Genomic DNA, 14,813 nt, shown 5'->3' with positions numbered 1-14,813 from the left:
CAATGTGCTCGCAAGCCTTCTTTACCGACCACTTCGATTTTCGTCCTTTGTAATTAAGGGTGCGGTTCAATTGACATATAATCGGTATTTATAATCTATTCTTATTTTAAATAATCATTCACATCTTAAGTAATGTGTCATAAGATATTGCGATTGACTTATAATATCTTAAGACAATACTTACTTAAGATAATCTTAAATATAACAATCGGTTATAAATATCGGCTTACAAATGCGTCAAAAGATTTGATTGACCAATCAGAAGAAAGAATTTTACATTTAATTGACCAATTAAAAATTGCTTCGAAACATTTGGAGTATCAAGCGACCATAATGAAAAAGAATCTCTTATCTCCATGTTCCATAACGAGACGAATATTATAATAATAGTGCTGTGTCATTCAAGATTTTCGAATGTCAAATGAGCTTTATTATATCCCATGAATGGATAAAATCTTTTTCATTTATATACTTTTTTCTGCTCTTTTTTTCTGTCAAACAATTTTGATTACCTACTTTATTTTTATAAAAGTTTTAAAAAATCCTTTTTTTTTGTTGAATACATTTGAAATTGCTTTGTTTATTTTCTTATTTAAAACCAAGCAATTTCAATCTTTCCAGAACATAAAAATTCGAATATATACAATATACAATATACGATATTATTTATATTACATTATTTATAATTATATATTTAATATGTTTATATAATAATTGATATTATTTACAACAATAAATAATTATATATAATTATAAATAAAATTTGTAATATATATAATATATTACGTGAAGAATTATAAAAATAATTACATAATTATACGTATTTTTCACATTTCAATATATTCTCGTACTTTGAATTTTCCGCCAGTTTGAAAGTAGCTCGTTCATTGGACGAATGCAAGTAATACGCGAGTCGCTGGATCGATTGAAATAACGAAAATGCAATTGATACATTAATAATTTATTAGAGATAATTTATGCTTGTGTTATCCATGAAATTCTTTTTCTTCTTATGTGCTATGAAATTCGTATATTCGAAATGTATATTACTTATATAACACTAATCGATCGTGTATTCTCAAACGGTCGGTTGCGTTTTAATTAGATGTTAATATGACTCGCGTATTCTATATCGAAAGGTTTGTTGATGTCACTCCAACATGCTCCAATATGTTACCTATTCACTTCAACGCGTTCGTCGGAGTGAGTAAGAACTATGGTAAGAGCATGTTGGAGTGACGCGAACAAACCTAGAGACGCCCAGAGTGAAGTTGTCGTAATTCAAAATTTTCGATTATCGGAGTCGAGTGGCGTCGCGACGCGTTGGATTAGTAAGTACAGCCGCAGGTAATCCAGTTTTTTAACACTTATATCGCGCAACGCGATATATATATTCGACGTTCGTACATCGGTAATTTCCTGGAACGAATATTCTGTGAGACTTGCGCGATCGAAGTCCATCACAGAACAATCGGCACGGACAGCGATATTTTCGGGATATCGTTCAATCCGCGGAGATTCGCTTTAATTCGAGATTGCATATATTCATTTATTTTGTATATTAAATGCGGCGATCGCGGCATATTATTTACGTATTTATTATTCGAGGCAAGAAAACGGGCGAAAGTGCATCTGAGTGTAAAAGGTGTAGTATCTACGTATATATCGTTATTGCGATAGCTGGTGGTAGCTGTTCCTGACGCGTGAAGTTAGCCGCGCAATTTATGAATTTTGTCCACCATTTTGTTTCGTTAGTATAACGAACTAAAGTTAGTACGCGTATCAAATGCTCGGTGTAAAAGGGGTCTACAAATAATCCTTTATTAATTCTTCTGTTTGTACAATAAAAAGTTGCACATCGCGCGTGTATTGTGCCATCGAGAGTACAAAATATCGTTCGATTTTCATATTTTGCTTTGTAAGTGTGAATTTGTAAGTGCGAGTGTAAGTGTGAAGGAATCCAAGAAAAAGCATATGACGACAATTTGCAATTTGACGACATCTGAAGGAGTCCAGGAGGGTATCCGGCATCAGCGGAACAACCATGGGTTATTATTGATTGATTTGATACTTACGGAGTTAATCGTTTATCAATGTTGTATATTAAATTTATTTGATTATATTTTTGAAATGTTTAAAATATATTTGATAAACATTTAATATGAAATACACTTGTAATATTAATATATTTATCAATATTTTCTATAGATTATATTATAAAAGAAAATTAGTGTTCAGCATTTAACTACACATAGCTTATTTATTTATAAGTTTTGTGTAGTTTAATGTTATTTAATTTTTTTGTTAATTCTGTTTAAAGATATGAATAAACGATTGAACACGTAATAATTATCTTTTGAAATATTGGATATTTTGTTTTAATTTGAATGTGTCTATATTTTATAGATTATAGCAGTTTCAACTCCGCTGTTGCGCATCAGTGTCGGTGAGTCCGATCTGAAATTATCTCAAATTGGCATAACAAATCTACGAAAACTGTATCATATACATACGACAAGATCTAGAGACCTAGATATTATATGCACACGGAGAAAAATGATTTGGTTGGATTAAATAGTAATTCTGGTGGAAAATGAATTAGAATTTTCTTAAATCTATTAGAATTCTAGTTGAAATAATTAGATTCTGATTGATATAATTATTCTGGTAAAAATAAGAATTCTAGTAAATTTTATCAGAAATAATATTGTATCAACCAGAATTCGATTATCTCAACTAGAATTCTAATAAATTTAACCAGAAAATTCTTTGTCCATTTTAAACCAGAAACTTTTTCATTGCATCGAATAAATAATTAATATATTTATAATAACATAAACTATTACAATTAAATATAACGTCTTATAGAATTATGTCTTAAAATGAATAGGTTGCAATAAATTATATGAATATTTCAATAATAGTTTATTAATGGATTTAAATCCACGAATTATGAATTTATCGACTTTCTACAAAAAAAAAAAGAAAAAAGAAAAATAAGCAACAATTCATAATTAAGGATTGATTGAGAGGCGACAATATAATTATTACAGTTATTTTATTAGATTATTAAAAAATTTGTTTAAGAGTTATGATAAAAAAAAGTAGGATTTCTGTGCAATATATTATTCCTTAATTGCATAGTTCGATAACATTTATTAAATTTAATCAATGAGCGAAACCATTAATCGTTGAAAGGAAACAGTTTAGAGATCATTTAGTTCATTTATTCGATACAGCATATTTTCTCATGTACACATAAATACGTTAGACACATATACATCGGAATAAACATTAAATAGTTTACAACGAATTCGTTACTGCTCTCAATGGAGATATTTCCACTTGTCATTAATTCGTATTGATCCATCAATGAAATGTATTTTGTAATCGTATTTATTCTGCAATCTTATTAGCGTTTATATAGAAGTAGTTTGCAATTTTGCAATAGCATCACGTATATCGTACAAGCGTCAACGATCTCAAGTACAATCTTGCAGTGAAATCTGGCAATTCTTGGGGCCGGCGTTAGTCATGTAAACATGTAAAAAATATACAAACAAGTGCGGTCCTCCTTCCCCTCTGTTAATCTGTTCTGCAGTCTTCTTCGTTTAAGGAAGATTCTTAATCGTACAATAGCACCATCTTTTCTATTACGATTTTTTTATAACCGCACGATATAACGATACTTAAAAAATGAGACATACGCTCTCTAAAGTGACTCATTAAATCTCTTTTTTTTTCTTTTGTCTTGATTATTTACGCAGGCATGAAAATCGGACCCATACACCAGCTTGTTAGATATCTACGATATAACGGTACGACGTTAAATAGGTACCTTACAGACTGTGACTTTACGACAAACTTTACTGCTGCCGAAACTATAGTATAACGATAATACATAGATAAGCATTGTCCAATACCTTCCTAACGGAGAGAGAAATTCGTCGTTATGATATCGAGAGTCAAACCGATGCAAATCCATTTCGATTTCGTTATATTTAACTATATATCATTATCGTCGATCGATATTCGCCAACGTTGTTTGCCATTTCCTAACGAGACAACGATCGATCGAGTCTTCGTATCGAATGCGGGGAAGGTTTTGCACTTTTTTTCACATTGCTTATTGTCTGTTCACAATAGCAGCCGCCAACGAATAATTCGCTCTATAATTCGCTTTCTTTTTTTCTATTCTTTTCTCTTAATATATCCAATATGGAAGCATCGTGGATGATGGCATTACGAATAACGCACGGCGACAGCAATTTTCCATTTGACCTACGTTTATGAAATTTTATCCTTTCGCTATCCATGTACTCTTATGCATTCCTTGCAAAAAATAAGTGGATTAAAAAAATTGATAAAAATTTATTCTATTGAATTAAAAATGAAATTCCGCATTTACAGAATTAGAATAAACTATTATTATATCTTTATTTTAATTATTTTTATCGGTGTAGTATTAATACTGTTTATATTTTTCCGTAAATATAACTTCTTCAATTCCTTTCAATTTCTTCTCCAATTTCTCCAATTTCTTTAAAATAAAATACTGCATAACGCTATAATCAATAAGTATCCCAAGCAGAACAACAAGTCACTATAACGTTAAATTGTAAACGATTAAAAAGTGACTTTTAATGATCATTTTGGAATCATTTTGACATCATTTTGACGTTATCGTGACTTGTTGTGCTTGGGATGTAACGTTTTAGAATAAAAAGAAATTTGCTATGCGATGTACAAGTAAATATACAAATAAATATATAATTAACAAGTAAATGTACAAATAATTATATAATTGATAAAAAATCAAAAGAAATAAGAAGCAGACAATTTTTATGTCCATTCATGTATTAAAAATTTTGGAAGTTGTTTCAAACGAAATGAAATCCTATCAATATTCTTTAATCTATCTATTCTTTGCAATTTCTTTCGGTATTGGGGTTAATAGGCACAACTACGAATTCCGCGTCTTTCGCAATGGCGAAGTGGCTGCCAATCTCGGTCAAGTAATAATTGAGTGCGACTGGTATATCATATACGTTATTTTGCATTTGCCGGAAGTACGTGTCGCGTGACCGAGGAAGCGTAATACATGCGACACATGTCTCCCTGTTGCGACTTGCTTCGATTAACACAGTTCACGTTGATTGCATCTGCAATTCGTACAATAAAGCCTCGGCCGATAACGACCGAGCTGGGATATGGACTGGCTAGTTACATGAGAAATTTACACAAATAATCGTAATAATCGTCGCGTACTTCCTCCGATAAGAAACGACTCCCATGCAGCTCGCTATATTTCCTCGACGTATACAACTCGCACATTCAAGGATGCTGTTTCCCTCTGGAGTTCGGGCGGATTCGTAAGTGTTATTGAAAAAGTAATTTACTGTAACGACTTAATCCCTTCCGTTGGAATTAGCAATCTGTTGCAACAGTTGTACAAATAATGCGATCACGATCGTTTCTATCGATTTGAAATTACGCATTTTAATAATTAAGTTGATCCGGAAATTCATTCGTCAAATTATATTTTAGTAAAATTATTATTGCTCAAAAGAATGGAAAATATTACGAATTAAGAATACTATATACGAGAGGCACACCATATTCGCTATTTAACATGTTATAGTATCTAATTTGCTAAATTATCCAAGCCTGAACTTTATAGAAGAATACATATAGTTGAAATGTTATTATATCAGCAAATGTTTATCGCTGTATTAATTGCGAATTGATACGCAATTTAGACAATTATACAATTTATACAATTTTTTACTGAATAATTATCTATTGAATTCCAACGCAAGAGATTAACGATTGTAATAAGAAATAGATTTATACTATATATGTACCCAATTTCAGTAAACAAAACGTAGAATAGACTTTAGTGATTTTCTGATAAAATTTGTCACATTCTGTTTTTAATTTCGGTATTTTTAACAATGCTCGATAATTTTTACACCATACGTGAATAAATAAATTGAATTATTTAAATAATGACAATCAAATGCGTCTCTCTCTCTCTCTCTCTCTCTCTCTCACAAACATACATACTCATACTTACGCACGTACATACTTATACGTACAGAGACACGCGAACGAGAGTAAATCCGAAATGAGGGTCCACCGAAATTACAAGAAATCGGCGTTACAACATCCTTTAAGGTATCTCAGCGGCGACAACGTTCAACGTTAATTAGTTTTGCTATATTTACATTTAAGGGAAAGATCGATCAAATATATTGTGTGATATAGTTATGCGATATAGTACAATAGCTTGAGATCACATAATAACATTGAATTGCGATAATACAGGATACTATTGCTCATTATTATTACTATTATTATTAAAGCGAGAATAGTAATAACAATAATCCCGCCATAATACATGGCGGAATATTTATAATTTGGATAACAGTAATTAATCATATCAGAACGCAATTAATCATAGATTTAAAAAAGGAGGAAAATTAAATTCATACGCACGGCTCGAAAAATTGTCACATTTTCATCTCGCATATCCTTTTTTTTTACATTATTTCTATATATTTCTTCGTTTCTTTCATCTCCCGTAATTTACTGCGCCTTTCTTATACAGATTTTCATAGACATTTTTAAATATATGTATGTCGACGAAGTGAGCGTTGGCAAAGGATTCGCGAATCGAATTGACTCGCGTTTCGTACCGGGAGTAGGTGCGCAAAATTTCACGCACCTTGTATGTTTCGGAATCCGCAGTGGAAAGCTGTAGTCTAATACCGTAATAATCTCGTGCAATCGTTCGTCTCGGATGTGCGTCTCTTACGGATCCCGATTATATTCGTCTTTGTTTAACTACACGAACAAGATTTGGCACAAGACACCAAGAAACATGCCATCATGGCGTTAATGAAGACTCTAAATTGTTTAAGTTAACTGTATCTCTAGATTTTTATAATATTACGCTGAATATAAAGCTATGCTTTTACAGCATCATAAAACTTATTAAGCAATATTCTTGCAATTAGAGATATTAATGACTCCAAGCATTAAGCAAAATGCACTACGTTCTAATTACGTATACCTCTTTTTACTTTTTATGTTTTTGTGGCTATATCGAGAACTGTATCACAGCCTCAGCAAATATCTCGGATCTGGTAGCTTAGGATCTCAACAAGTACACACTTTTCTCATATATGTCGTACACGAATAGTAACGAGATATGTAATAAATACACGACAATTTTTTTTCAAATTTAATGTTTACACGAAGATTACACCACATAGAGTGACATGTATATATTTCGTACATGGATATATATTGTTTCACGTTATGGATAACATATTGCTACTCTACTTTCTATATTGCTTCTACGAATGTGTTCTATTTTCACGGGGTCCAGTCAGCAGATCACGAGAATTGCCATCTGTACGAATCGCGAGACAAATAAATCATTGCAGCTAGAGTTTCCCGCGGCGAATCCTCATAAAGTTTATCATATAATTCGCAAATCCTGCGAACGCTTCGTACCTCGTCTCTACTCTATCTTATTCTATTCTACTCTCTTTCTCACTCTCATTCACCCAATCTCTCTCTCTCTCTCTCTCTCTCTCTCAGCATTATTTTTTCTAATATAAGTTTAGATACTATTCTCTGTCCCGACAAATTCCACGACATTCTCTATACATTCTTTCTTGCATGCATTGAGAAATGGCGGAAAACGGAAATTAATCTCGAAGAATTCATGGAGAAACGGTGGAATTTGCGACAAGTTCGTACTCTTCTCTTTCTACTTCTTTCTTTTTCTTTCACATTTTATCCTCTCTCGTTTACCTATGGCGAATGAGATCAGCGAGTTTCGGTAAATCGTATGCGCCAGAGTACTTCGCGTAAAAATGTCGCATCGTTCTCACGACGAAAATACAAGATCTGATCGTGGCCGTATTGCAATTACGAAGAACTCTTTAAAGACCCGATCGTTCCTATCATCGGTTTCCCTGCAGCCATTCAGGGAAACCAAATCGGGCGGCTCTTCTCGACGTAGGACTGAATTCCATTGTACAATTTGTTATCCGGAAGGATACAGGAGCACCGATATACCGACCACGCGATATCGATTATCTCGTCCCATTACGTTATTATTCTGCCTCGGTTGATCCTCTGATTCATTTTTAATAGAATTATGCCTTCGACTTTTTTCTATACACTTATTATCTTTTCTCTACAACTGGCATTGTATATAACTATGCATCGTGAATTTAAGCCTTTACATTTAAAGATAACTTTTGCATCGTGTGCCTGCTCTTTATATATATATATATATATCATGAAACACGTCTACTATCAACGAATATATATATATTTTTTACTATTTCATGCTACGGTATAACGAGCTTTTTTTATTTTATTTTTTTTCCACGACTTTTGCGTTACTTTAGGCTTTAGACTACCATTACTTGTTTGTTACATACAATATGTGTGTAACAATAATATCGATGATGCAGAATACACAGAAAGACATTTCACAACGTGTCACCCTCGTTACGGCTATTTCTATCCGTGAATATTCGAGAATGTGAGATCTCCCGAGTTCAGACGTTGATAACGTGCGCGACCTGTATAGAATATTATAGTACTTTAACAGATACCAAGTGTGGTGTTGTGCGACTTTTCCGAGTCTATCTTGAAAGATCATTCGTCTCATTTTTTTTTCAGAATTGTCGACTGTCTCTATTAGGAAAACTTTACTAATACTTACATTTACACATTAGTTTGCCAAATGTTATCAAGTGCATGTCAACAGTTATGCTTATTGTCGCTGTATTTGTAGCTTCCTATCATTTATTAAAACAAGAAAATACGAATATTCCAATAATAATTAGAAAACGCGAAAATTAAGAAGAATAATAACATGTTATTGTCTTTCAATCGATGAAAATTATTGTAGAAATTAAGATAGACATAAAAATTAACGTAACATGAAGGCAACTATTTTCTGTACATGTTGAAAAAAAAAAGGGAAAAAGAATATGCGTTCTAAGTGAAATAACGGATTATATCGAGAGAACGCTTAAAATTATAATTTTACTGGTCCTCTTCTTCATTTTGGTAGGTGACATAACGCACAGATGATTTTTCACCAATTATTAACGACTGTAATTGGAGTGAGAATTAGCGAGAGGTTCTTTAAAAAGTTTAATAGAAAAATTTAATTGAAAACGTCTAGTATAATTTTACCTTTTTCTCTTCTTTGGTTGGTGGCGCCCTTAGGAAATACATAAGAGGGGCGTAAATGAAATTTAACAAAGCTATGCCGAAAAGCATCCATTCAAAACCAATACTATTGACCAAAGTTCCGCTCAATGCTGGACCTAGACAAGAAATGTTAATTTAAAAAATTCTTTTGTTTATATCTCGATCGTTAGTTATATTTTACAATTTATACATATATATGTATATAAGTATATATCTTCTATAATATTATTGATACAGTTTGAAGGACGTTAATAATGCTGTTAATCAAATAAAATCAGAAAGTTCTTCGTAAGCATCGGTGGTTCAGTGGTAGAATGCTCGCCTGCCACGCGGGCGGCCCGGGTTCGATTCCCGGCCGATGCAGATTTATTTTTTTTTTAAATTTTTATTCTTTCAAATTTATTTTAGACAATTTATAATTTACACCAGATCTCAGGAGAAAATTCTATTTAACATCCAATATGACATTCTATTTTTTTTAACTCTGAATGCGAATTTTACACTATTTTTATAACATTTGTTGGAAGAATGAATTCAACATCTTGATTGTTATATTAAGCATAATGACATTTTATATATATTTTAACATCTCTTGATCTTTTTAGGAATTAATTATTTAGTATTATTAATTTGAAAAGTAATTTAATTTTTTTTTAGTTATATTTTAATTATTTCAAATTTATAGCATTTAAACAGAAAAAAAGTAAAAAATTAAAAATATTGCAATAATTATTTTTCCTTTGTCACCTTATAAGAATAAAAAAAAAATTAATTACATATGTTTAGAGTATATGTATTAGAATTCCTAAGGAAATTAATATATGCACTTCTTGCAATAATGTATTAAACATATATATATATATATATATATATATATTATATATATAAAATATATATATAAAATGTAATCTTAATTACCAATTCGATTATTCTAAATGAAAAAGAGAAAAGGAAAAAAAATACTACCCAAATCTTACAACAATTTTGCATGGGATGAGCAATAATTCGTGTTAAAAATTCAAAAATGTTTGATCTCAATTTATCAGACGATTTTGTTAGCGTGCGTTTATCGAGTAAAAACAAGAGTAAAGAAAAGTAAAATGTGAAAGACATATGCGAGAATCACTTCACATACCTATAGCGAAGCCAAGACAAAACGCCACATCGCCAATAGCATAAACGCTCCCGTAAACAGCGGTATGCCTTATGTCAACCAGATATCCCAGTTCGGGCATCATCGAACTGTCCACCATTCCGATCGCGAATCCCAGCCCCGCATTCGGTACAATCAAGTGATCGATACTTCTCGCTAGAGGAATCTGCAAGACAAATGAAATAGAAATAAGATTAGGTAGCTTAATTAAAATTATGTTTCAATTAATGCGGTTATTTAAAATTGAGATTCTAACAACTTTTAATTTAAACGACTTATGCTCGTTTCTACCAAAATATAGATTAACTTTAATCCCGTTTCAATTTATTCTTCATCTCTTTTTTTAATTCTTAGAAGAAGATAAAGATTGAACCGAGATTAAAGTGGAAATGAGCATTACAAGTGTATTATTGTATTATGATTCATAATGTAATTTTAAGAAAGTTATCGAAATAGCATATATCACAGTGTAAACACAAATGTGATGTTAAGTGGCAGCTATTTCGCTCCCTCGGTGATAAAAATTAAAAATGCATGCATATACTTACACACATCAAGCAGATACCGATAACGACGAGTCCAATCAGAGAAGCTAACCATCTGTAACAAGTATATATCGCGATAAGAATTGTCGGACTATTTTACAAAAAAGATATCTCCGCCCGAACAGGGACTTGAACCCTGGACCCTCAGATTAAAAGTCTGATGCTCTACCGACTGAGCTATCCGGGCGATGTGTAGTTTGAGGTTTGCCGATTTCACCATTATTAAGATATTTTCGAGTTTGAAGGACTGACCTGCCCATTTTGTGCCCGAGCGGCCCGAAAAGATTTGTTCCGATCAGATAACTGATACTCGCAGGTAAAAACGTGGCCCCCTGTTTCCAACGACTTGCACCCATCGTATCCATCATCCAAATAGGTAGACTCGGCTCCAGCATAGCGATGCCCATATTTGCGAATGTTATCGCGCCTAGAACATCGATAGCTCTTAGATCTATTGAAATCATATTTTATATTAGACTGCACTGAGAAAAAAAATGTGTGAAAAAAATTGTTGATTTAAAAAAAATATTAATCGATTCAATCTAAATGAGGCGGTCGCGGACTATCAAGCAAATATTTGTTAATTCAAACAAATAACATATGTTTTAAATTACAAGATTTTGTTGACACGATCCACGCATATTTAATCTAGATATATAATTATTTGAATTAAATAATCACTACGAATTAAATGCATTTAGTTAAGTTAACAATTTTTTTTCTCAGTGGAGGTTTTATATTTCTCTCACCAGCTGCTAAAACAATATAGGGATCAGTGATGAGAGATTTTAACGACGGTGGTTCTGCTTCTGTATATACGACCGATGGTTGGAGCATCAAAAGCTGCAATACTTCAATTTTCCAAGCATTAGTTATTATAAAATATGCACTGAATTAGAAGTCTTTATTTTTGGAATGATAATATAAATGATTTAATGAAGAAATATTATGTGGAAAATATCACACGTATCAAAAAATATTTCTAAATTGCCGAGAAAAAATTCTGGTTGAAAATGAACAAATTAAAAGATTCTGATCATATCAGTCAGAATTTTGATCATCTCAATCAGAATTATTATTATCTAATAATTAATAGAGTTAATTGGAATATTTTGATTTATCCATTTTCGACAAAAATTCCAATGAATGCAATTAGAATTTTTTTCTAGTGCGTACATTTACATTAAATTGTAAAATTTAAATGCAGAATTATTTATCACTTATACATGTGAAAATTTTTTTATTGCAAAATTTGTATTTGTACTCACATCCATCGCCAAGGGCTAACGCAGAAAGAATTAAAAACGGAGCGGATTTTCCTACAAATTCGTACATTACTCCGCCGAATGGAGGGCCGATAAGAACGCCAAGGGCCAATCCGCCCAGCGCGATACCCATCGCGTTACCACGTTCTTTGTCATCCTGATATCTCTCCGCCAACATACCCATACCTATTGAGAGAATTGTATGTATAAAGTATTACAACCGTGTACTACGTCATCAGAGAAAGAGGCTGCAAATCACAACAGCATCGGTGGTTCAGTGGTAGAATGCTCGCCTGCCACGCGGGCGGCCCGGGTTCGATTCCCGGCCGATGCAATCTTTTTGAATTTCTTTTTGTTAATTGTTCTATTTGTTAGACAATTTTAGACATGTTATTTTTACAGTTTCTGTCTTTAATAAATACACGGAAAAATCGGTCCTGCTGAAAATTGCTACCTAAAAATTTTGCTATATAGACACAGATTTGAAAATAATTTCATTAGATTTCATATCAAAATAATTATGTAACATCAACAACTCAAGTTAATTGCCAGAATGTCCAAACTTTTACAGCATTGCTTAAGCACTTTACATAATTATTTTGATAATTTAATATTTATTTTCAGATGTATATTTGTTATAGCTAAATTTTTAGATGCTTCAGCAAAATCATTCTTTCTGCGTATCGTTTCTTTTTTTATTTTTACAATGAGTTTTACATGCTCGATCAAAAAAAAGTATAAGAATTTAGAAATCTTTGTAGGATTCTTTCAACAAATATTGCAATAATAAGGAACGCCAAAGCAAAATAATTTTGCATCGGCCGGGAATCGAACCCGGGTCGCCCGCGTGGCAGGCGAGCATTCTACCACTGAACCACCGATACTTGCGTAGAATTGTGAGAAATAGACTTGACGAGCGTGGAAACTTTCTATATTATACAATACAATAAGATTGCCAATTATGAACACCAAAGTAATGAGATAATACAGACGAGCTTTTACCGGAAACGCTAGAACATGATGAACCGATACCCTGCAGAGCTCGTGCTAGAAAAAGTATACCGTAGCTTCGACCGAAAGCAAAAATCAGCGTGGATAGAAACATGATAATGAATCCGGTAAACATAGGTATGCTGTATCCAATCCTAAAAAACGAACAATAGATTTAAAAAGTTGAATATAAATATTATTACATTTACGTGTAATATTTTTTTATTGTTACGTCGTATTTATTGATATTAGATTAAGGAGAAAGATTTGTATCTCACATATATTGCGCATAAAAGATAGTCGCACGAATTTTATAAATGTAAAACTTACTTGTGGGTCAACGGCCCAACTATGGGGTTAGCCAACAATTGGACAAAAGCCTTGGAAGCGAACATCATTCCTACTGCTACGGTCTCTTCTAATAATTCCCGATGTCTCTGCTCCTTTTCCTTCATGTCCGACAACGTGAGATTGGCTGCAGTAATTTCTAAAATGAAAAAAATCGAGCGTATCGAAAGATTTTGCAGCTGAATAGGAAGATCTTTATCCTTCTCTCTTTCGTCTCTAAAAGTGTTCCCTTCTTTTTCTAAAGATGTAATTTTCATGTATTAAGTCAACAATCAGATTGTTATCGGAATATTATTTTATTATTTATCGTTTGTAATAAGAAATGATGCGATAAAGCGCGCTTTACCCGATAGATTCATAGAAGGAGTTGTAACATGTAAAAATTCCAATGGGGATGTCGCCGATGTATTTGGAGCACAAGTGCATTTTGTCGTTGTTGTTGCCGTTGGCGATGTGGTGGTGACGACCGTAGTTTGGTGAAATGCGCCTCCTTCTAGATGGTCACTTAATGTTGCGTTAGGATGTTTGATATCGTAAAGAAACTCCGGTATTATTGGAACTGTAAAAATTCACACACACATAATAATATTAATAATATTTTTCTTATAATATTTTCGATCACGCTTATTATGCAATGTATTTAATTTGTTCACTGATGATAACTCGAAATGAAACTGAAGATTTGAATTCTAAAATGATTTTAGAAGAAAAAAACAATAATTAATTAATTTACTCTAATTACTGCGCTTAACTCACATTGCCCATTTACTTTTTCTTATTTTTAATTTTGAATATTAGAGTCCTTTCAATATTATTATATAATATTTTTGAAATATTATTGATGTAAAATGAAAAATAGGGAAATTTAATATTGCGCGAGATAGAGAGAGCACATGTTTCTATTTATAGTTTAATTTTAATAAACTTCTAATTGCTGCAACTGGATTATATAAAATCCCAATAAAGATATATATATATCTTTATTAAAGTTTATTAAAATTAAATTATAAATAGAAACATGTGCTCTCTCTATCTCGCGTAATATTAAATTCATAAAGAAAGAAACATAAAAAGTAGAACAATCTGTAGTCTAATACACATTGGAGGATTTTGTTAGTAATCGGGGGTGTAACTCAGTGGTAGAGTGTCTGCTTCGCATGCTGAAAGTCCTGGGTTCAAATCCCAGCACCTCCAAACTTTCTTTTTTTTTCCTTTATTTACGTCTTGAATAATTTTTTAGGATTTATTATCATAAAATTTTAATTA

General features: G+C 32.1%; 1 protein-coding gene, 1 long non-coding RNA gene and 5 other non-coding genes across 8 annotated transcripts in view; 4 read left to right on the top strand and 3 right to left on the bottom strand.

Annotated features, from left to right (window-relative positions):
- Positions 1 to 160: 160 nt before the first annotated feature.
- LOC147907041 (uncharacterized) lies at positions 161 to 3,460 on the top strand. The gene is made up of 2 exons (XR_015547707.1): positions 161 to 2,048; positions 2,407 to 3,460. It is a non-coding gene; the product is annotated as an uncharacterized LOC147907041 (long non-coding RNA).
- The window catches only part of Vmat (Vesicular monoamine transporter), a 25,596-nt gene continuing 13,988 nt past the window's right edge, over positions 3,206 to 14,813 (bottom strand). The window contains exons 3-13 of one of the 2 annotated variants that reach the window (XR_845629.2): positions 13,894 to 14,106; positions 13,530 to 13,686; positions 13,212 to 13,354; positions 12,213 to 12,395; positions 11,694 to 11,795; positions 11,197 to 11,371; positions 10,948 to 10,999; positions 10,382 to 10,565; positions 9,229 to 9,362; positions 8,750 to 9,144; positions 3,206 to 8,606 (exon numbers count right to left, since the gene is read on the bottom strand). Coding sequence is in view for 1 of the 2 variants with exons in the window: in XM_011050803.2 (XP_011049105.1) it covers positions 9,076 to 9,144; positions 9,229 to 9,362; positions 10,382 to 10,565; positions 10,948 to 10,999; positions 11,197 to 11,371; positions 11,694 to 11,795; positions 12,213 to 12,395; positions 13,212 to 13,354; positions 13,530 to 13,686; positions 13,894 to 14,106 (1,412 nt within the window). In the remaining variant the exon portion in view is untranslated. Of the gene's footprint in view, positions 9,145 to 9,228; positions 9,363 to 10,381; positions 10,566 to 10,947; positions 11,000 to 11,196; positions 11,372 to 11,693; positions 11,796 to 12,212; positions 12,396 to 13,211; positions 13,355 to 13,529; positions 13,687 to 13,893; positions 14,107 to 14,813 lie in introns of both variants that reach the window. The other variant, XM_011050803.2, reaches the window with a different exon arrangement.
- TRNAG-GCC (transfer RNA glycine (anticodon GCC)) lies at positions 9,539 to 9,609 on the top strand. The gene has a single exon. It is a non-coding gene; the product is annotated as a tRNA-Gly (tRNA).
- On the bottom strand, positions 11,059 to 11,131 carry TRNAK-UUU (transfer RNA lysine (anticodon UUU)). Its single transcript has one exon. It is a non-coding gene; the product is annotated as a tRNA-Lys (tRNA).
- TRNAG-GCC (transfer RNA glycine (anticodon GCC)) lies at positions 12,473 to 12,543 on the top strand. The gene has a single exon. It is a non-coding gene; the product is annotated as a tRNA-Gly (tRNA).
- On the bottom strand, positions 13,023 to 13,093 carry TRNAG-GCC (transfer RNA glycine (anticodon GCC)). The gene has a single exon. It is a non-coding gene; the product is annotated as a tRNA-Gly (tRNA).
- TRNAA-CGC (transfer RNA alanine (anticodon CGC)) lies at positions 14,670 to 14,741 on the top strand. Its single transcript has one exon. It is a non-coding gene; the product is annotated as a tRNA-Ala (tRNA).

Source organism: Acromyrmex echinatior, chromosome 16 (assembly GCF_024713525.1).
Source record: "Acromyrmex echinatior isolate Ae372 chromosome 16, ASM2471352v2, whole genome shotgun sequence".
Classification (NCBI taxonomy): Eukaryota; Metazoa; Arthropoda; class Insecta; order Hymenoptera; family Formicidae; genus Acromyrmex; species Acromyrmex echinatior.
The sequence above is the reverse complement of the archived record's forward strand: the minus strand, read 5'-3'. Positions and strand labels throughout refer to the sequence as shown.